Raw genomic sequence first — 20,849 nt, forward strand, 5'->3', positions numbered from 1 at the left:
CGTTCCTGACAGAGGTAAAGGCCCCGAGGCTGACGCCTGCTTGCCTTTGGACTCAGCAGCGTAGCCAAAGTGGGGAGCAAAGGGAAAAGTGCTGGGAGAGGAGAGGGAGCTGGAGGGCTGGGTCACCTGGGGGTCGAGCCCCAGGACAACCAGGACTCTTCAGAGCCTACACTTTGGGTTCTAACCTGTCCGTATGCTGCGCACGATTCCAAGTCGTGGTCTCACCACCTAGTAATATTAATTTCTATCAGTTTGTAAAAATTCTGTCAGCTACTCACATGGACACCTATCATTGAGAGAACTTGAATTTTATATGACTTACCATCTTTCTGCATCTTTTAATGATCCCTTGAGACTCTAGTCAAATGAACGACACAGTGTCTGTGGTTTTCACACCTCGTGGGCAGCCTGGAGGCCTGCCAGAGCCTGTCAGGGGAGTGATTGATGCTGGCCCGGGCCACTGAAGGGAACTGTTTGAAGAAATGCAGTGGGCATTTTAATAGGTGTTAAAGGGCTGTCGTTTTTTTCAGTGATCTGGAGATATGCAGAAGACATTAGTAGAGCTACAATGTGCATACGGTATTCTGTGATTTTATTTTTAAATCTCTAGATAAACTTCCCCTTGGATCATATCTGGATCCAGGTAACTTCAGTGGGTGGTGGGTGGGGCAATTAGAAAAAGACCATTTTTTAGGAGCCCTGTGCTGCTGACAATCCCAGGGGCACACACATTTTCATGTGTCTGCTTTTTCCGCACTTTCTGGTGAAGAAAAGACAGTGTTTGCCTTTACTTTTGGCCTTGTTATCTCACTGTTAACTATGTAAGCCCGTGATGATCATTTCGTTGCCAGGAAAAGTTTTGTTTTTATTAGATTAAGCAGTGATTTTTCAAAGTGTGGACCCCAGACGAGCAGCATCAATAGAAGCTGGGAACTTGTGGAAAGGGCACCTTCTCGGGCCTCACCCCAGCACCCCAGGTCCAGAAGGTGGGGCCTGAGACTGTGCTTTTAAATTTTTTTAATTTTAGTTAAAAAAAATAATACACAAGCCCGGCTGATGTGGCTCAGGGGTTGGGTGTCGACCTATGAACCTATTATGGTTCTATTCCTGGTCAGGGCATATGCCTGGGTTGCGAGCTCGATCCCTGGGGTGGGGGTGGGGGTGGGTGTGTGTGTGTGTGTGTGTGTGCAAGAGGCAGCCGATTACTGATTCTCTCTTATCATTGATGTTTCTATCTCTCTCTCTCCCTCTCCCTTCCTCTCTGAAATCAATAAAAATATACTTAAAAAAAAACTCATATACAACAATATAAAATTTAGTATGTTAACTATATATTTTAAAAAATTTTATTTCGGTAGATTAGTGATATTGGTGTATATTAGTGATATCGGTTTCAGGTGTACAATATAGTGATTTGGCATTTTCATACCTTACAGTGTGATCACCCCACTAATTCTCGTAATCACCTGTCACCATGCAAACTTATCACAATATTATTGGCTAGATTCCCCTTCACCTTATTCATCATCCCCCCGGCTCCCCAGTAATCATTCCTATAGTCTCTATTTTATCTTAATTATCTTTTTTTAAATATATTTTATTGATTTTTTACAGAGAGGAAGAGAGAGGGATAGAGAGTTAGAAACATCGATGAGAGAGAAACATCATCAGCTACCTCCTGCACACTCCCTACTGGGTATGTGCCCGCAACCAAGGTACATGCCCTTGACCAGAATCGAACCTGAGACCCTTGAGTCCGCAGGCCAACGCTCTATCCACTGAGCCAAACCGGTTAGGGCTATCTTAATTATCTTTAAGTGTAGACTTCAGCAAAGTATATTCACATTATTGCACATTAGCTCTCTAGAAGCTCTTCATCATGTAAAACTAAATCACTATTCTCATTAAACAGCTCTCATTACACCTTCCCCCCAGTCCTGGGCAACCACCATTCTGCTTTCTGTCTCTATGATATGACTACTATAGGTACCTCATATAAGTGGAATCACATAGTATTTATCTCTCTGTGACTGGCTTATTTCACTTAGCGTAATGTCCGTAAGGTTCATCCATGTTGTAGCATGTGTCAGAATTTCCTTCCTTTTACTTTTTTTAAATTTCTTTTTATTCATTGATATGAGAGAGACAGAGAGACATTGATTTATTGTTCCACTTATTTATGCATTCATTGGTTTCTTATATGTGTCCTGCCCGGGGATCAAACCCTCTACCTTGGCCTATCAGGATGACTGACACTCAGCCAGGGTGAGAATTTCTTTTTCAAGGCTGAATAATACTCCATTGTACACACAGGCATACACCACATTTTGTTCATTCATTCAACCATCGAGGGACATTCGGTTTGCTTCCATCTCTTGGCTGTTGTGACTAATGCTGCAGGGAACATGGTAGTGCAGGTACCTCTTCGAGACCCTGATTTCATTGCCTTTGGAATATTCCCAGAAGTGGGACTGCCGGACCTTGGGGAACCTGCACACTGTTTTCCGTGGCTGCTGCACCATTTGCCTTCCCACCACGGAGAATGTGCACTTGCAGCACGTTCGCAGGTAACACGGTGCACACTCGAGTTTGAGAACCACCTGATCAGCATGAGGCTCCTGCCCCTCTCCATGGAAGTTGTTACAAATGTGACATTTATGTGAGAAATTAATCTTGTTGGGGGACATTATCCAACAGGTGAGCCGGCTCCTGATTCTGGGAGGGGCCAACGTGAACTACAGGACCGAAGTGCTGAATAACGCCCCGATCCTGTGTGTCCAGTCTCACCTTGGCCATGAGGAGGTGGTCACTCTGCTCCTGGAGTTTGGTGCCTGCCTGGACGGCATGTCTGAGAACGGCATGACTGCCCTCTGCTACGCGGCCGCTGCTGGCCACATGAAGCTGGTGTGCCTGCTGGTCAAGAAGGGGGCGAGGGTAAGCAGCAGCCTTCCCCCGGCAACGGGGGTGGGGGGTGGGGGGGGTAAATGTCTTCATGTCCTCGTTAGAATTATCCCCTGGGCCAGCCTTCCATTTGTCTCCACCTGGTTGCATTGCAATGAACAGAAATTGCCAGGTAAGCAGAAAGGGTGAGCTCAGCACTGCCGTGGGATGCCACCTGAGTGGGTGCGCTGAGTGGCTGCTCCAGTGCGCAGCCTTGGAGAGCGAGGGGCCGGGTGTTTGCCTCCCAAACTCTTACTCTGCTTACTGTTGCCCCAGGGGAGGCAGGCTACCTGCGGTTCCTGGCAACAGTGGCCGAGTAGGGCCATCCTTTCAAAAGCCTGCAAGTGCGGACCTAGATAGAACTTGCCAGAATTTAACAGCACCAATTGCGTGAAAAGATTCACATGTTTCATTTTTTTCCCCTCTCTCTCCTTGTCCCATTTCATTTCATGCCTTTTTTTAAAACAATAAAATGAGTTCTGTGGGCCTCAGAAGCCATGTGCCTGAGCATATGGATCCAGGAGCCAGACAGCTCAGAATCCTTATTTCTCCAGCTGCCAGCTGGGACGCTGGGCAAGTAGTTGAGGGTGCGTGCCTCAGGCTTCCCACCTGTAAGATGGGCATGGCAACAGTGTCTGCCACGGGCTGTTGTGTGAGCATTAAATAAGTCAATGTATTAACATTATTATTAGATAAGTTACTCTAGGACTATCGATGTTAATAAATTGAATGAGAGCAGTGCCTAGCTCACAGTAAACTCTATTTAGGTTTACTGTAAGCATTTCATTTGGGGGTGGGGGTGGGGGAGGTGCGCTTTTGAATAACAATTGAAAGAAATCGGTGATGTCTTTATGCTAATTAGATACCGAAGGTTTAACAAAAAGACATTAGGCTTCTAGTAACTGTGGGAGCCCTTTTGGTTTTTCTCTCAAAAACACATTTGGGATGGATGAACTTTAATTTAGCACAAGGAAGAAGAGAAATGTGGCTGTTATGCCTTCCCAGTGGGCACATTATTGCACATCAGCACACCTCCATTCCCACATCCAGACTGGGACTCAGCTTTATTCGGAGGCCAGCACGCCCCCTTCCACCCCAGCTGAAAGACCTGTAGGAGGGCAAGGGTCAGGGTCTTGCAAAGCCTCTGGGTGGGGGTGCAGGGCATTCCAAGAATTTGGAAGCAAGGAGAGGCTGTATTCCTGAATGTAGACAGAATGACGCGTTATCTGCTGCCTTTGGGCCTGTAGGAGGTATGCAGCACTCAGACACTCTGTGACGAGCTGGCCTTCCCGGCTCTGTAGCCACGCTTGACATGCTGACAGGTCCCAGGTCGCCTGCCTGCACACGGCCTCCTTCCCCAATCGACGCCATTCAGAGTCCCTTCCTTGTTCAGAGCTGGGTCTTCCAAATCCCTCCCTTTTGCTGGCTCTCCTGGCTTAGTGACTAAAGAACTGCTCTGCGCCCCCAGAATGTAGCCTGTCACAGCCCGTTAGCATGTCCCCCTCCAGGAACTGGAGTCAGTGAGCACTGGGCTTTGGCTGAGGTTTCGATCTGTGTCCTAACACGTGCTCCCCAGAGAACTCAGAGCTCCTAGTTGTTTGCTGGAGGGACACGGAGTGAGCAGGGTGTGCTGTGACAGCCAGTCTACAAAGGGAACCCGAGACCTGGCAGAGTGCGTCCATTCCGTCGAAGTAATGCCAACGGGACTCTGTTCTCCAGAAAGACGCACTGGGATGTGGACCCAGTACCTGTGTTTGCACACAGACAGCATTTGTGTTGGACCCATGTTCTCAGAGCAAAGGTGATGCTAAACCAGAGGTTCTCAACCTGTGGGTCGCGACCCCTTTGGGGGTCAAACGATCCTTTCACAGGGGTCGCGTAAGACCATCAGAAAACACATATATAATATTGTTTTTGTGATTATCACTATGCTTTAATTATGTTCAATTTGTAACAGTGAAATTGGGGGTCACCACAACATGAGGAACTGTATTAAAGGGTCGCGGCATTAGGCAGGTTGAGAACCACTGTGCTTAACGGTGACCTTTGCTCCTGCCTTCCAGTTGGACCATTTGGATAAGAAAGGCCAGTGTGCGCTGGTCCACAGCGCACTGAGGGGCCACAGCGACGTTCTCCAGTACCTGCTGGCCTGTGAGTGGTCGGCAGGTGCACCCCAGCCAGGTGCACTGAGGAAGAGCCACGCCCTGCAGCAGGCATTGACGGCGGCCGCCAGCATGGGCCACGGCTCGGTGAGTGGGGCTGCGGGGTTCCCTCTTGGGAAACTGGAAGCTGTGGTGCACTGGGGTGGGTGCTTGTGCAGGTCACCTTCTTTGGAGTTGCTAGCCTATGATACATGGAAGAAAAGAAGGTAAAGGAGGGTTTTGAGAAACAGCATTTGGTTTGACCATGTGTGACCACGATCCAGGGTCTTGGCATCACACCCTTCCTAAGAGTGAAAGCCTCAGGCCCACAGTGTCAAGTGCATATGTGTGCTCACGGCGGGGAGGCCTCTCCCACACGGAGTCCTTCATAATAGTCATAACGTTCATTCTCTGCTCTTCCTTGTCCCTGTTTAAAAATTGATTGTTAAGAGAGGAAGGGAGAGAGAGAGGGAGAGAGAGAGAGAGAAACATCGATCCCCACCTGAGATGGAACCCGTAACCTGGGTATGTGCCCTGACAGGGAATCGAACTTGCCACCTTTTGGTGTCCTGGACAGTGCTCCACAGCCAACTGAGCCACAAGCCAGGGCTTCCTTGTCTATGTCTGTCTTCCTTCCCTCTTCTACTTTGATCCTCTTGCCCTGCTGCCTTACTTTTTTATCCCCACTTTGATTCATTCTTTTTTCCTTTTGGTCTTTTAAAAATAATCAGATTGAATCCTAATTCTAAAATTGTCCTTGAGTATTTGAAAGATTTTAAAAATAGAAACTCAGTGCTCTCATAGCCTGTAAAAACGCTTGCCATTCGCAGTTCCTGCACTGAACGAAAACTCCACCGGCAGTTCAATAGAGCACTTATTTCTGGTAGACGTTGGCACTCCTGAGTTTCAGGTGTAATTGTCACCTCCTCACCAGTGTGTCTGTGAATTTAATATTTTATTTGCTTTCTTCTATGTATTTCTCTCTGTATGATCCTCAAACGATCAGAGTTGCCAGTATTTGGTAAGAGTTGTCCCCATTGTCCCTACAATAACTTAGAATAAATTTGGGTGCAAAGCTGGTTGGCTGGCTAACTTTTCATATTTAAAACACAAGAGCAAGCATACACACACATTAAAAATACACATACATAATACTTCAATACAATATATTGCATTAAGTTGAATGCAGAAGCATATAAGAAGATGCAGCTCTCTTAAGAGAGACATGAGAGATTTACAAAAATATGAAACAATACTAGTCAACTTACATGTTTTAGTTCTGGAAAAAATACTTCTTTTATTTAAAAAAAACTATATTTCATAAAAATATGTTAAATGTCATATATAATGGGTTTATGATAAGCTCAGCGTGTTTTAAAGCTGGCTGAGAAGAATGCTGTGCAAAACCAACTTCAGCCTCACCAGTAACAACTTCGTAGCAAAGGGCAGGATTCATTCCTCACCTCGAAGGGTGTATGAGCTTCCTCATGCTGCTGTAACAAGTGACCACAGACTTGAGTGACTTAAAACAGCAGACACCCGTTCTCTTTCGGACCTGGAAGTTAGAAAGCTAAAGGTAAGGTGTCAGGAAGCCAGTGTTGTTTCTGGAGGCTCTAGAGGGGAATGGTGTTTAGCTTTCTTCTAGTTTCTAGAAGCCAGCTGTATTCCTTAGTTTATGTCCCTTTCCTTTGTCTTCAAAGTGCATCACTTTAACCTATGCTTCTGTCTTCCCATCTCCCCCTTCCTCTGAATTGTTGTCCCTGTCCCTCTTCAAGGGCCGCTGTGATGATGTCAGGTGTATATGAGGTATGCACCTGGGTAATGCAAGGTCATCGTCCCTTTCCAGATTCGTAATCACATCTGCACATTCCCTCTTGCCATGCATGGTAACATTCCCAGTTTTGGGGACAAAGATGTGGATATATTTGGGGGCTATTGTTCAGCCTACCACATTGGGTGCAGATTGGGGGACGGGAAAATGGCTCTGCCCCCGCCTGCTGCTGCTGCTGTGCAGAGTGAAGGGTTCATGGCTCACATCCTTCCGATTCCCCTGGAGCCAGCATCCTGGCTCCACACCTGTGACCCTGCCTGGTCTTCGATGGGGTCGGTGCCCGCACAGGAGAGAATAATAACGCTGTCAATATGAAAATCATTTGGACAATGCTATTTATTTTATTGTATTGAAAAGATATACACCACCTTGTTTTCTTTCCTTGTGAAAATGGATTCACCATCTTCAGGCAATTTATGCAGAAGCTGCACTTTGTGTGATATCCTGTGTCCTTTGATGATTAGGCTGGCATATTTGGGTCATGTTGGAATTCATTAAAATTCTGAGTACTTGGTAATCCTGAACAACGTTGCTGAAATTCACTGCGCCTTTTCTAAAAAAAAAAAAAATTCTCCTCAAAGTGAACGTGTGGATAGCATATGAATTATGCTTGAAAACGGTTTTCATTATATTTTCTCTCCTTGTGCAGCATGAGATAATCATGGTTAAAAAACAACAGACTCGCTTCTTTGGTACATGGGTACAATAAGCACATATGGCGATGAGAACTCATTAAGTCACCTTGCCACTTCTGACAGGTGGTCGAGTGCTTGCTGGGACTGGAAAAGGAACATGAAATAGACGTCAATGGCACCGACACGTTGTGGGGAGAAACAGGTAATTATGGCTCCACAGCTTACAGTCTGGGCCAGCCCGGATGCCAGATGTCTTAACCCTCGTTTGGGCCTAATCGTCCTAAGGATGACTTGGGATGCATATCGCCCTGTTGTTATTTTTATCCTGAGGTATTTGAAGCTTAGCAGATGAGTCGTAAAACTTTCCTAAAATTCAAATCATTTTGAATTAGACCAGCAGTGCCTATGAATCTGATGACTGGCAGCTAGAAATACTGCGTCTGACGAATGTCAGCCAGAAAGACCTGAATAAGGTGTTCCCTTATCCTAAGCAGCCTGGTCTCCTGTGAGCAGGGCAGGGCCGCTGCCCCGGGTTCAGATGAATCCAAGGTGTTCAGTGAGTAGGCTGCGGCTGCCTGTGGAGAGCGGCCTGGGGCCTCGGGGGCTGCTTAAAGCACTGAGGCCAGGCTGCCAAGCCCATTTCCGTCGCTGTGGGGGAGGGGTGTGTGTTTAACTGCAGTGTGGGAAGGGAGCCCATGAAGATCTGAGTTGGTTACCTGTCAGGTTAATATGGATAATGCTGCTTTGAGATTTTCCATTGCACTGAATTGGTATCAGCATCATAGGACTCTAAGTTATGAGTTGTTGAGTGGATGTAGCCAAGGGTGCTTATGTTTACTGTGTGTGTCCAGGCTGTGTGCTGTGTGTAGACACAGCGTACATGGCTTCCATATCTCCTGTGCAGATTTATTTCCAAATGCTCCTGAATTATTTCCTAACCAGCCAAACGGCAGTGTGTCGAGTTTATCAGCGAACTCATGCATAAGAAAAGCCTCAGGTGTTTGGAGGGTGAGGGTGGGGTGCAGGCCTGCACTTAAAAGTCTCTGGCACCTTCCCTCGGGGCTGCCACCTTGTGTATGTGTGTAGTATGTGTGTGGTGTATGTGTGTCGTGTGTGTATGGTGTATGTGTGTGTGGTGTGTGTGTGTGTGTATGTGTGTGTATGTGTCGTGTGTGTGTGTGTGTGTGTGTGGCGTTAGTGCCAGCCTGTCCTGGTGTCTACGGAGAAGGTGGCCTGGCCCCTGTTCCAGGAAGAGCGCAGAACCCTGAAGAGAGTTGGGTTATGCTTGGGGCTAAATGTGAGTAGATTTAAATATTGCCCTTAATTCTTTATGGAGTCTTTCCCCACCCCATTTAGATAGTACGGGCTGCTCTGTAAGCTCATGAAAGAAAAGCTTCCGTCCACTTCCCTATAGTGTTGTGGGCGGCAGAGTAGGACTTTGCATGTTGCTTAGTCAGAGGGTCCCATTCCTGCCTTTCCAGTGGCTGGTGTCGCAGGTTTGGGCAAGTTCCTCTGCCTCCTTGTCAAATGAGGTAAATAGTACCTACTTTCCAGGATCGTGGTGAAGATAAGGAATCTCGTCCAAATGTACCCAATGATAAAAACCCCGGGAACACTGCCTCAACATCTTGATTCGTTATGTCTAGGGCAGTGGTCGGCAAACTGCGGCTCGGCAAACCGCGGGTCTTCGACACTACATCTTCTTTCACTCTACAACGTTCCCTAAAATGAACTTAATAAACTTTACTTAAAGTTTTAAGTCACAGTCGCACTATACGTGCACACCCGCACGTGGCATTTTGTGGAAGAGCCACACTCAAGGGGCCAAAGAGCCGCATGTGGCTCGTGAGCCGCAGTTTACCGACCACGGGTCTAGGGGAGCCCCACACTCACTTTTCTTAGCAGGCATCCCAGGTCGTGCCAGGTGATTGTGGCTTCGGGACAGAGAGAGAACCACTGGGGAGGCTCTGAGCAGTGACACAGAATGAGAGGTGCCCGTGGTGGTGGTGGTGGGGGCCAGGTCTAGTATTCGTTAACAGGCATACTGAGCCCAAAGGGGAATCCCCAGCCTTTAATACTGAAGATTTTTCTTTCTGGAAGAAAAATCCAGAGAAGGGCTGCATGTGAGGGCTTTGTGTGAGCAGTCTCTTGTGTCTCTTGCTGACCCGTCTTGAATTTTAGGATCCCCAGCCCCCTTGAGAATCTGCTAGGCTGATAGCTAAAGAGACAGGTAAGAGAGACCACTGTTCCCATCAACCTTACTGAAAAGATGAATCACAGCTCAGCCCCAGCCTTTGGAAGCGCGCCCTTCAGACCACCCTGCAGCCTGGGAAGTACTCATGCCCTTCCTCAGCAGGCGCAGGGTGAACGTCATCAGCCCAGAGTTTGAAGGATTTTTTTTAAGTTAATCACTGTTTCTTGGGTGTAAAGGTCCCCAGTGGGCTCTCTGTGGACTGTGTCAATAAAGTCAGTCTTGCCCTAACTGGTTTGGCTCAGTGGATAGAGCATCAGCCTTCAGACTGAGGGATCCTGGGTACCATTCCAGTCAAGGGCATGTACCTTGGTTGTGGGCACATCCCCACAAGGAGGTGTGCAGGAGGCAGCTGATTGATGCCCTCCCCTACCATCAAGACAATTTTTTTAAAGTAACTTCTGTACAAACTGTTATACTAAGACTTGTTAATACGACTTCATTAAAATGATTGTACAGTGGGGCCTTGACTTACGAGTTGCCCAACTAACGAGTTTTTTGAGACCAGCTGTCTCTCGGCCGATATTTTGCATTGAGTTGACAGTAATTTGAGTTAATGAGCTCGGTCTCGGAACAAATTAAACTTGTAAGTCAAGACCCCACTCTGTGTGTGTGTGTGTGTGTGTGTGTGTGTGTGTGTGTGTATACAGCCTTCCCGTCTCTGCATTTCCTATCTGGTACCTTTCTCCTGTGTTCCTTCAAAAATGACTGTCATTGTCTGCTACCCCAAATCCTCATTTCCAGATCTGTGGTTGTCAAAGACAGTTGCACACTGAAATCTGGCAGTGGAAGTCTTAAATGAGAGCACATCTACAAATTTGGGGTACTGCCCAGATCGTGAGGCCTGTGTTTGGGATTTGGCCACGAAAGGTCCACGTTACCTGAGCCCAAATGTCTCCTGGAGAGCGTGAGCATGAGTGGGTAGGCCAGCTCACAGTCCTCATTCTCACCGGGCAGCTACCTGTGGCTCCGCGACCTGCACCGGCTGCACTGCTCTGTGTACTGCTTCTAGTAGCTGGGGACCCTTGGAAGTGAAAGCGGTTGTTTCACTTCCTGGTTTTGTTTGGTCCTCATCCCTGGGTGTGGTAGGGGTGATTTGTGACTGAGACACTTAGCCTGGGGCTTGTCTGTCTCCAGCAGCAGCTTGAGGGGAGCATCCTGCGTCTGATTCTGCCTGGAGAGTGGGAAGAGGAGGGAACAACTGGACGCTCTGTATCGATAATGCATTCATTATTTGTCTCCCAACCTGTGGTGAGCCGGCACGGCCATGGCATACTCAGCCCCAGGGCGCCTTATGTGCCACGACAGCTCAGCCAGGTTCAGTGACCCTGAGAGGGGGCGGTGAAGGATGGAGAAAAGACAGGAGAAGAAAGCTGGATCTGGGTGGGACGCTGCTCCCGAATGGAGAGACAGTGCCAGTGCCCACAAGCCGTGTCTTTACATTCATTGTGACATTCGCTGCGCCAACTAGCGGTGGAGTATCTGAAGCTGGCTCATAACCCGAATTTTAGCTCGCAACTCAAAGCTGTTGGCTATAATTGTGCTGGGAGGGCTCTCCCTCCAAGCTGAGACTTGCAGGTGGCCATGAGAGGACTGTGCCTTCTCATCATCCAAGGCTTGAACCTGTCCAAACCCTGTAGCCGCTCTCCACACCAACCGTGTGTAAGTTTCTACAAGTCTGTCAGTATTGCTTCAGCTGTGAGTAGCTGGTCTTTAAAATACCAGCTGCTGGGGTTGCAAGGCAGGGCCTCCTGAGTCTGTTTTTGGCTCACCTGCCTGCCGTTGAAGGGCCCCTGGTTTTCTGCGGTGACGCCATGTCCCAGAAGTGGGGGCGCTAAATCTGTGCAGAGCCCTTCCCCACTTTTCTGCCAGAAGAGACGCTTGCAATCCCAGGGTATCTACCGTGTGTTGCCAATGTGTGGTTTTCATGCCTGGTGCTGACTGGAAGTAGCAGGTCATCCTTGAGAATGACAGCTGACAGAGGGAGGGGCCACAGGGAACGGCAGACCTGTGTGAGGTCCCTCGTCACTCGGGCCAATCCAGGTGGGGATGGTGGGGGTAGACAGCCGTGCACCTTTAGTGCCCCAGGTGTCTCCCTGCTGCTGACCTAGTCACCAGATGTCATCACAGAGGGGGGATGGTTCCTATCTTAGGTTTAGAGAGACAAGAAAATATATAGTAGAGTTCATCTAAAATGGTAACAGTGCTTAGTGTAGGGTTTATGGCCGTAAATCTATGGCTTTTAGACAACTTAGGCTATCTCTGCCTGAGTTCTAGAGCAGAGTTTAATGTAAGTTTCCCTTTCACCAGCTTCTGGGGCCATTTGCTCCTTATGTCTGTTTGATGTTGAGGATTCAGCCCTTCAAAACCAGTGCTGTAGTCCAGTAGCTCCTCGTGCTCACTCTGGTGGCGTAGAGGGACCGGGCGGAGAAATCTTGCTGGAAGGGAGGGGTAAGGGGCCCTTCAACGCCAGACAGGTGAGCCCAAAACGGCCCCAGGAGCTGCCAGGGACTGGGCTTGCTGCAGTGTCTCCTGCCCAGCGCTCCACCCTGCAGCCCCAGGCCCTTTGCTCAGGGTCGCTCGCCAACCTGGTAGGACAGACGGCGTCGGTCTCCTGGCTTCCGGGCAGCCTGGAACATGACAGGAGCCCATCTGATGCTTGTGCAATCTCTGTCTCAGGCATTCCACAGCCATGACAGGTAAGTCCCGACCGAACAGAGTCGCTGTTTCCGTGTGGGTGCTGGATGTGAATTAGCCCGGCCTGAAATGGTCAGAGCTGCTTGGTGCTCACCTGGTGACCTCATGCCATTGTGAATTGTCAGAGGAACTGTGTTCCCACACTCCAGGCAGCTCTCACGCCTGGGAGCCTGCTGTCTGTGTTTCTGGCCAGAACTTCCAGCTCTTTGCAGGGTATACAGGCCCTTCTGTTTCAGCATTTGCCAGTTTATGTGCAATTAAAGCAAAGTCTGACCACCCCTGGAACCTGAGTCTGAGGCCTGGCAGCTGGGGTGGGGCCTTTCCAGGCAAGTCTCCGGGGAGAGGGTTCTCACACCCCTTTCCTTACTGGGCCATGAAATATAGTTGTATTTCATCCTTGATGTTTTAAAACTTTCGCTCTTGTCTCCACGGAACCATTTTAATTTCCCACTCTGTGGCCCTACCCATCCCCCTGGAGGGGGGTGTCCTTCAGTTCTGAATGGCAGGTGGGCCCAGGTGTGAGCTTACCACACCCAAGGCTTCCCCAGAGCCAGTGCATGGACCCCGGGGAACAGGATGCCTTATGGTTGAGTGAGAGGTGACCCTTTGCTCACTGGAACTCGACCTTTTTATGGAGAGAGGCTTCTGGCATTCACCTATGTATGCACACCCGGGGCAGAACTTCCGGGGAAAGCCTGGAAGGAAGAGAAAAACCGCTGCTTGTTGGAGCCAATGAAGAGTCTGTGCTCAGGAATTGCTGAAAGTATCCGGTGGAGAAGCTGAGGGACTGGCATTCGGTGTTTGGAGGTCCCAAGCATCTCGCCTGCACTGCTGTTGGAAAATACCTGTCCAGGCGTTCCTTCCTCTGCTCGGGTTTGTCCTAGGAAAGTGCAGAAAGGTCCCTGGAAACCCAGGTTTCTGTCAGTCAAGTCAGAAATGGAGGTCCTTGGTTGTCCTTGGTGTAAAAGCACGAACGAGGGACAACCTAGGACCCCAGAGGGTATGAGGAAACACAGGTAACCCAGGACCCCGAGGATGTGAGGGAGGGGATAGCCCATGACGGGGTGGGGGAAATCCAGGATCCTAGATGGTTGGGAAAGGGGTAACCCAGGACTTTGGAAGTAGGGGAGTGGGGGTGGGGAACATTAGGGAACACAGGACTCTGGAGAGGATGGGAGAGGGATAGCTCAGGACCCTGAGAGGAATGGCTGGGGTGGGGTCACCCACAGCCCTGTAAGAGGGAGGACAAACTGGGGGACTGGGGGACATGGGAAATGAGTAACCCAGGCCCTGGAAGAAGGGTGATGGGCGTGGGGGTCTCCCTAACAGTGAGGGGCTTGGGGGTAAGAACTGAGGGGACGGGTTTGTCCACATCTGTCCCCTTCCTGCTCAGCAGACCCCTGGGGTTGGCCCTGGCCTGGGTGTGCCCTGCCCTGCAGGCAGGAGAGGGGTGAGGAGCGAGGCCTGTTAAAAGCACAGAGCTCATCTCAGGGCACATGACTGGTCGCTGGACCCCCGATGCTCACATCTTGTTGCTGTTTTTGTACACAGTCAGCATTCTGGTGAGTGGTTCCTCAGATCCATCTTTATTATTATTTTTTAAATATATTTTTATTGATTCAGAAAGGAAGGGAGAGGAAGAGGGAGATAGAAACGTCAGTGGTGAGAGAGAATCACTGATCGGCTGCCTCCTGCACACCACCTACTGGGGATCGAGCCTGCACCCTGGACATGCGCCCTGACTGGCATTTGAACTGTGACCTCCTGGGTCATGGGTCAACACTCAGCCACACTGGCCAGGCTCTTATTGTTATTAATGATGGCAATAATGATAAACAGTCTTTTATTATTATTATTATTGAGCATTTACTATGTGCCTGACAATCTGCCAAGAGCTAATATAATCTCATAGCAAGTTTAGCATTAGAGTCAGGATTTGAACCAGGTCTGTGTGACACCACATCTTATGCTATAACGACATTGCATTGCAGGGATAGAAACGTCAGTGGTGAGAGAGAATCACTGATCGGCTGCCTCCTGCACACCACCTACTGGGGATCGAGTGCAACCCGGGCATGTGCCCTGAGAGGGAATCCGACCGTGACCTCCTGTTGATGCTCAAACACAAGCCACACCCGGGTCGGGTTCATATCCATCTTTAAAAAGCAGGCTTCTGCTCTCAACGTAAGAACTTTACTCTCACATCGTGACAGCCGAGAGCCTCCTACCTGCAGACTGTTGCTTGTCTTTTCATCAGTCACTCCTGGGACTGCGGGCGGCTCATCAGCACCACTACAGATCCATATAGATTCTTTCAGGTTCTTATGGAAACGATATGTGGATTCTTTCTTGCTTTCTTTTGCTTTGCTGAGACCAGAGGTGAGCGTGTAAAAAACGGTTCTGTGATCACACGGGCGCCCTGTGTGCTGGCCCGCCCGTCACTGTCCTCAGCGCACAGGCCCTGCCCTTTAGGAGAGCAGGGAGAGCAGCCCATTGCACGGGCCTGAAATAATTCGGTGTAAGAGGATCTCTCAGAAATAGCCCTCTCAGCACAGTTCGGAAGTGACAGCTGCTCAGAGCTGCGATCTTCTGAGAGATTTTTAGAATGTCTGTATGAAATGTGACTTATGTCACCCACATTATAGGAAATAGTTTTTAAGTGGAGTTCACGTTATTTATAGCACACATGGTTCCTCAAGGGGTGTGAAGAGGCTCATTTGAAGGGGGAACGTCAGGGACGGGGCCCGAGGAGCAGCACACATCTTCCTGCCCCAGGTCTCAGTGTCCACGAGGCTGCACTGCGGTGTGGACCTTAGGAAGCCACGTGTCCACGGTGAGGAGGGAGCATGGCCATTATGGACTATCCTGACTGTCCCCGGGAGAAAGCATCATCCGTTCTTCAGAGAGGAAATGTGTCTTCCTACACTCTGGGTCTAAAACAACATTCGTAGGCAGCTTGATTAGTCGGACAGTTTGAAAGGAGACTTCCTGGAGGCAGCAGCGTAGGAATGAAGACCTCAGACTCCCATCAGACCCCCTCCTCCCAGGCCTGTCCCTGCCTCCCATGGGCTGTGTGACCTTAGGCAAGTTGTTTAACATCTCTGGGCATTATTTTCATCATCGGTTAAAACGGAGGAGTGGTACTTGCCTCACGGAAGTTGGCTGTGCATTACATGAATGTGTGATTAATTCCATGAATCATCGCACAGGAAGCACCTCACAGTGTCATAGTACATTGTTAAACTGTGGCAGATCATCCTGTTTTTGATAACATGGCTCCAGGTTTACCAGCTGCTGGGGTTAATTCCTGACTGACACTAATTGGCTCCATGATTTGGGGCAAATAATGCGACTCTTCCTTTCCCTGCTAAAATGCACATAATCATCCAACTCCAAGGGTCCTTGTTGAGGGGAAATGAGAATTCACCCATAGCATTGTGCCCAGAGCTCAGCAGAGTAAGTGTCCAGCAGAGGGGCTATCCTGCCAGGGTTGTGATAAGGTGATTATCAATATTAATTATCATTGTCATATATTATTAGTTTATGCTATGCATTTGGACTTGATATAGTATTGAAATGTTTAAGTGCTTGGATCTTAGTTATTTTGCAATGCTTTAGAGATAGGAAGAATGTTGGAGGAAGAATGTTGGTCACATATGAAGTCCTGTTTAGTGGCAATTGCACATTTTATTTCTTTAAAGAATTCCCTGGCAGCTGGAGGCTCATGTTTTATCTTTCATCTGTGTATACACGGAGACTGACAGTGTTTTGTTTTGTTTTTTTAATAATTTTTATTGATTTCAGAGAGAAAGGGAGAGGGAGAGAGAGAGAAGCATCAATGATGAGAGAGAATCATTGATTAGTGGCCTCCTGCATGCCCCCTACTGGGAACTGAGCCTGCAACCTGGGCATATGTCCTTGACCGGAATCGAACCTGGGACCCTTCAGTTCACAGGCCAGTGCTCTAACCACTGGGAAAAACCAGCCAGGGCTGACAGTGTGTTTTGACACTGGAACTGGTCACGTGTCCGAGTGTCCTGGTTCCTCAGGTTAGACCCCTGCCTGTGTTTGCCTCTCTTAGGGGCTCCATGGGAAGTGGGTGAATGAGGTGGGGGAGGCAACGTGTTTTTTATGTGCTGCTTGGTTGCCGCCTGTTGCTTTGTAACACAGAGTTCCTCTCCTTGACCCCGCCCGGCCTTCCACCTGCCCCTGCAGGCCCTCCTGGGAGCCTTCTGCCAAACGGAGAACAACAAGGAAGGGTCAGAACAATCAGGAAGGTGTTTCAAACAAGCGCCTGTGAGGTTCAGAGAGCTTGTGGGCAGTGCCGGCTTCCTGTTCATGAGGCCCTTGGCCGCCCCTCCCGGCACGGGCTCCGTCCAGGCCGAATGTGTCTCAGGAAGGGCAGTCTGCAGTCTGCGCTGTGTTTCACCGGGGCCGCCCATTGCTGAGCTGAGGATTCGATCAAACGCCGGCCCCTCTGTGTGGCGACGAGGAACGGATCGCTGCTGGGAAGTGTGTGCTTCTGCCTCCCTCCCTCAGCGATGGAAGGAAAGGCCTAACAAAGTCAGGCTGTGAGGTTGGCTGTTGATAAGTCTCAGCCCTATTCCTAGGAGGTGCAGGAGGGGGTGTTGCCTGGCTTTTGGGGTGGCGGAAGTGGGGGACCCACCTTCATCCAGGAGTTCCTCTGGGGCCAGCCTCTCTGAGGCCTCCGTGTGACAGCCCAGCCCCACACGACGGCAAAGCCAGGCACAGGCCGCGCTCCCCCTCTGCTGTAACCATTCGAGGGTCAGTTGTTAGAAAGTGGAGGGGAGAGGCGGCCATTCCCAAATGTTTTTGTTTTGTTTTTTTAAATCATGAAATCCCTAATTATATTTTACCCCTTAGATAAAATCGCTGAGAATTTTCCAGTGTTTTGCAAACACTTTTTTTACTTTAGTTTCCTCCTTTACAGTGAGTGGTCCGCCCGTTGAGCCTTCAGCGGAGCTTCAAACCTCACTCCCTGCCTTCGTCACATCCAGCAGTTTCCATCTTAGTTGCAACTAGGTGACGTTTAAGAGAACCCCGCTGCTTACTGCTAATATTGGCACTTTCGGTTTTTCCCATTTTCCACTCATTTTTATAAGTGATGGGGCAAGCCAATATATTAGTAGATAAGTAGCACAAATAAAAGCAAGCATGCAGGCATAGCTGAGCCACTGCCCGCCCTCAGCCGCCCGGCCAGCGGGGAGTGCCCTCTTAGGGCGTGCACCTTTGCGGCTAACGTGCTAGCCCCGGCCTCGGCGGATGGTTTGAGTCATCAGTGTGTGATGTGTGAAGAGGTTGCTACCTGCCTCTGTGGGTACTGACCTGTCCCCCTCTCTCAGCCTCCAGAGTGGAGACAGAAGCCTGTAGGGGAGGGGGTTAGCAGGTGTTCGACAACGGACCTGCCATAGACAGACTGTTACAGGCCGCCCTGCTTATGGAATGCCTGTGTCCCTGGCAAGGTGAGAGTTGCATTTTTGTAAGTCACATCTCTAATACGTAAGAGATCCCTGGAAACAATCCATTTTACAAAGAACCGTATCTCACCGATGCTGTCAGTAACTTCATGCTGTCGCGTATCAGTTCGGTTTTCTTAAAGTGAGTATCTGCCGAGACACAGCTGCTCATGCTCTGGAGACAGAGGGGACGGTATTGCTGGGGTAAAATCGCTCAGAATCGTCAGGAAAAGATAGGCGCTTGCAGGGGCATTTAATTACAATAGTGCCATCAGTTAAGGATTTTGCAGGTGAAAGAAATTGTGTCCAGTTTGGGTCCTAAAACACGGCACGTGGTCGTTCTGATTTGGGTTTCCTTGGCCAGCAGACGAGGCCTCGCCCATGGCCAGGGCGCACTGTCCTCCTGCCCGGTCCCCTCTCCTGTGTTCTGACCGGGCCGCGTGCAGTGACCCTCGCTGGAGCCTGGTGGCCAGCTCAGAGGTCAGCCTGTTGAGCGGAATAGTTGGGATTCCTGAGCAGAGCTGTGCCTTGATTTTGTTTGTTTAAGCATGCGTTGCTGGGTCTTCAGGCTGGCTCATTCCCAAATATGGTATCCGTCCATCCTGTGGCTGCCGACACCCAGATGCAGCCCAGCCTCGGGGGTCCCGCGGGACTTGGCCCAGAATACTCGGTCTCGGCACGAGTCCTATTGTTCACTGGCGTCACTGGACAGCGAGCGCTGGTAAGACTGTGCGCAGAGGGATCCCCGAAGGCCTGCGGAAGCGCTGAGCCGCTCACAGCCGGGCTTCAGCCCCTCGGAAGGAAGTTCATGGCTAAATGCACAGAAGACAGCCTGTGTGGGAAGAGGACGGGACCGTCGCTGGGTCTGGGGGCGCTGTCGTGTCAGCTGCTCCAGCTCCTGGCTTCTCTGGCGCCTCCGGAAAGCACTGAGCCCTATTTTTAGAGCCGGCCTGTCTCGGGGGATGTGCTGCTGCTGCAGAAATTCAGGAGCAGCTGCAGCAGACATTCTGACTTAAAGGACCCATTTATAATGCGGAGGAAGCTTGGTTACCAAATGAGAGAGGATGGAGTGTTCGGGTGGATCAGCTGCTTCAGACCTCATCTCCTGGAAGCCCTGAGCTTATTCCTTCTCCTGGTGGTTGCGTACATGCCGCCCTGTCCCTGCCCATAGCGTGTGTGTGTGTGTGTGTGTGTGTGTGTGTGTTGCTTGTCACGCTCAGCTGCCCATGGAGGAGAGGGAAGAGGGCCTCCCTAACTGGAGGAAGGGTACAGAGAGCAGCAGGTCCAGGAAGTGTGGCTCACGGCCCGGATCTTCATCCCACTCGCCACTCGCAGGGGGCATGTGCAGATCCGTCCAGATAATGTATATAAAGGTGCCCCGGGGTTTAGGAATCATTAACGTTAGCATGATGGCGGGGCGCCATGTGCTGGGCATGACCTGGGCAGCAGGCCACGACCCTCCAGTGTGGACTCTCTGTGCCGACAGGATCGCTTTGGCCACCAGTTTTCAAACCTTTCGGGTATGGGAACCTCCCACCGCCAGCCCAATGCAGGAGTCCATACAACTGATACAAATTCTGTTCTGTTCACGGCATTTATCATTTCTTTTCAAGTTAGATGTAAAGTCAGCGACAACGAGCCTGTGTACACACAGGTAGGAACGGCCCTGCCGCGGGAGCAGCAGTGGCTCACACTTTGTGTCCACGTTGCATTCTGGTGGCACCGTCCAGAGAAAATCCGTCGTAACACGGCAGCTGTTGTTGAGAGGGCCTCTCCTGTAGCCATAAGAAACCCTGAGGGCGACAGGTGGCAGCTTTAGTAAGACAGCTGATGACAAGCCCCTCCTGGCGCACATCCCCCGGGTGGGGCTCTGGGATGGAAACGGCTCGGGCGTCTGTGGGGCAGGTATGGGCACCTCTCTGTGACACGGGAAGAGGTGGCGTCACAGGCCCAGTGCCCTGCGACCCGCGGGAAGGTCTGTGGGGACACCTTTGTTCCTTGGAGGAACTGCTCTCTGTCATGCATCAGGCCCAGACGTCGGGTTTATATCCTGTTGTGTGTGTGGCTCCCAGGGCTTCACGCTGCTGGGCTGATGGGAAGTCGGAGTAGGCAAGTCCGCCTGTGCTGAGAGGGGTTCTGAGGAGGAGGGCCGAGCCGTGCGTGCGGAAGGCTGCAGTCCTCAGTACTTGGCTGCCCGGGTCTTAGGTGCAAGAGAGCAGGACACCAGGAGAGCCGGACGCAGACCAGGGGCTCGCACGGAGCCGGGCCCACACCTGGGCCTCTCCCAGGACCGCCGCAGCCGTGCCCAGCGTCACCCCAGGTGTGAACAGTCACCCTGTGCCTGTACTGCTGTGTTTTGTTTCTTGGAGTCGATGTTTAGTTTGTGAAACGGACCCCTTGTGTTGCATTTAGCGGCATAGTGTTTATGGTCTTTGCTTGGCCATTCCACTAGTTAGGATGCCTCCTACTGTTGACGGCCCGCTGGGTTGCTTCCAGCGGGGGCTGCGTGAGCCCGTTGCACGTGCGTCTCAGTGCACTCCGCGGGCACCCACCCCCGGCACGTGTCTCCAAGGTGCAGGGTTGCTGGGTGGGAGCGTGTGTGCACCTTCAGCTTCACTCGGTGGTGTCGGTGGGTCCCCCGGTCCTCAGCCCTGCAGCGGCATGGGAGCGCCCCCGCTGTCCCACACGCCTGCCTCGCGGTTACGATAAGGTGGGCACCTGCCCCGTAAGCTCATTGGCATTCGGATGGACTTCGCCTCTGCGAGCGCCTGTTCCTGTATCGCCCCGTCTTCACACCGAGAGGCCGCACTGGTTAGTAGGAGCGCGCGATCTGTTCTGAAAGCTGGAATTTGTTAGCATGAGGATGTATCTAAACAC

The 20,849-nt window shown here is 50.5% G+C and overlaps 1 protein-coding gene across 1 annotated transcript in view; it reads left to right on the forward strand.

The window, feature by feature from the left end:
- The window catches only part of TANC1 (tetratricopeptide repeat, ankyrin repeat and coiled-coil containing 1), a 176,040-nt gene that overhangs the window by 141,346 nt on the left and 13,845 nt on the right, over positions 1-20,849 (forward strand). The window contains exons 16-18 of the mRNA XM_015565775.1: positions 2,698-2,934; positions 5,004-5,189; positions 7,671-7,749. Of these exons, the coding sequence (XP_015421261.1) occupies positions 2,698-2,934; positions 5,004-5,189; positions 7,671-7,749 (502 nt within the window). The remainder of the gene's footprint in view (positions 1-2,697; positions 2,935-5,003; positions 5,190-7,670; positions 7,750-20,849) is intronic.

Source organism: Myotis davidii, unplaced genomic scaffold (genome assembly GCF_000327345.1).
Source record: "Myotis davidii unplaced genomic scaffold, ASM32734v1 scaffold59, whole genome shotgun sequence".
Taxonomy (NCBI): Eukaryota; Metazoa; Chordata; class Mammalia; order Chiroptera; family Vespertilionidae; genus Myotis; species Myotis davidii.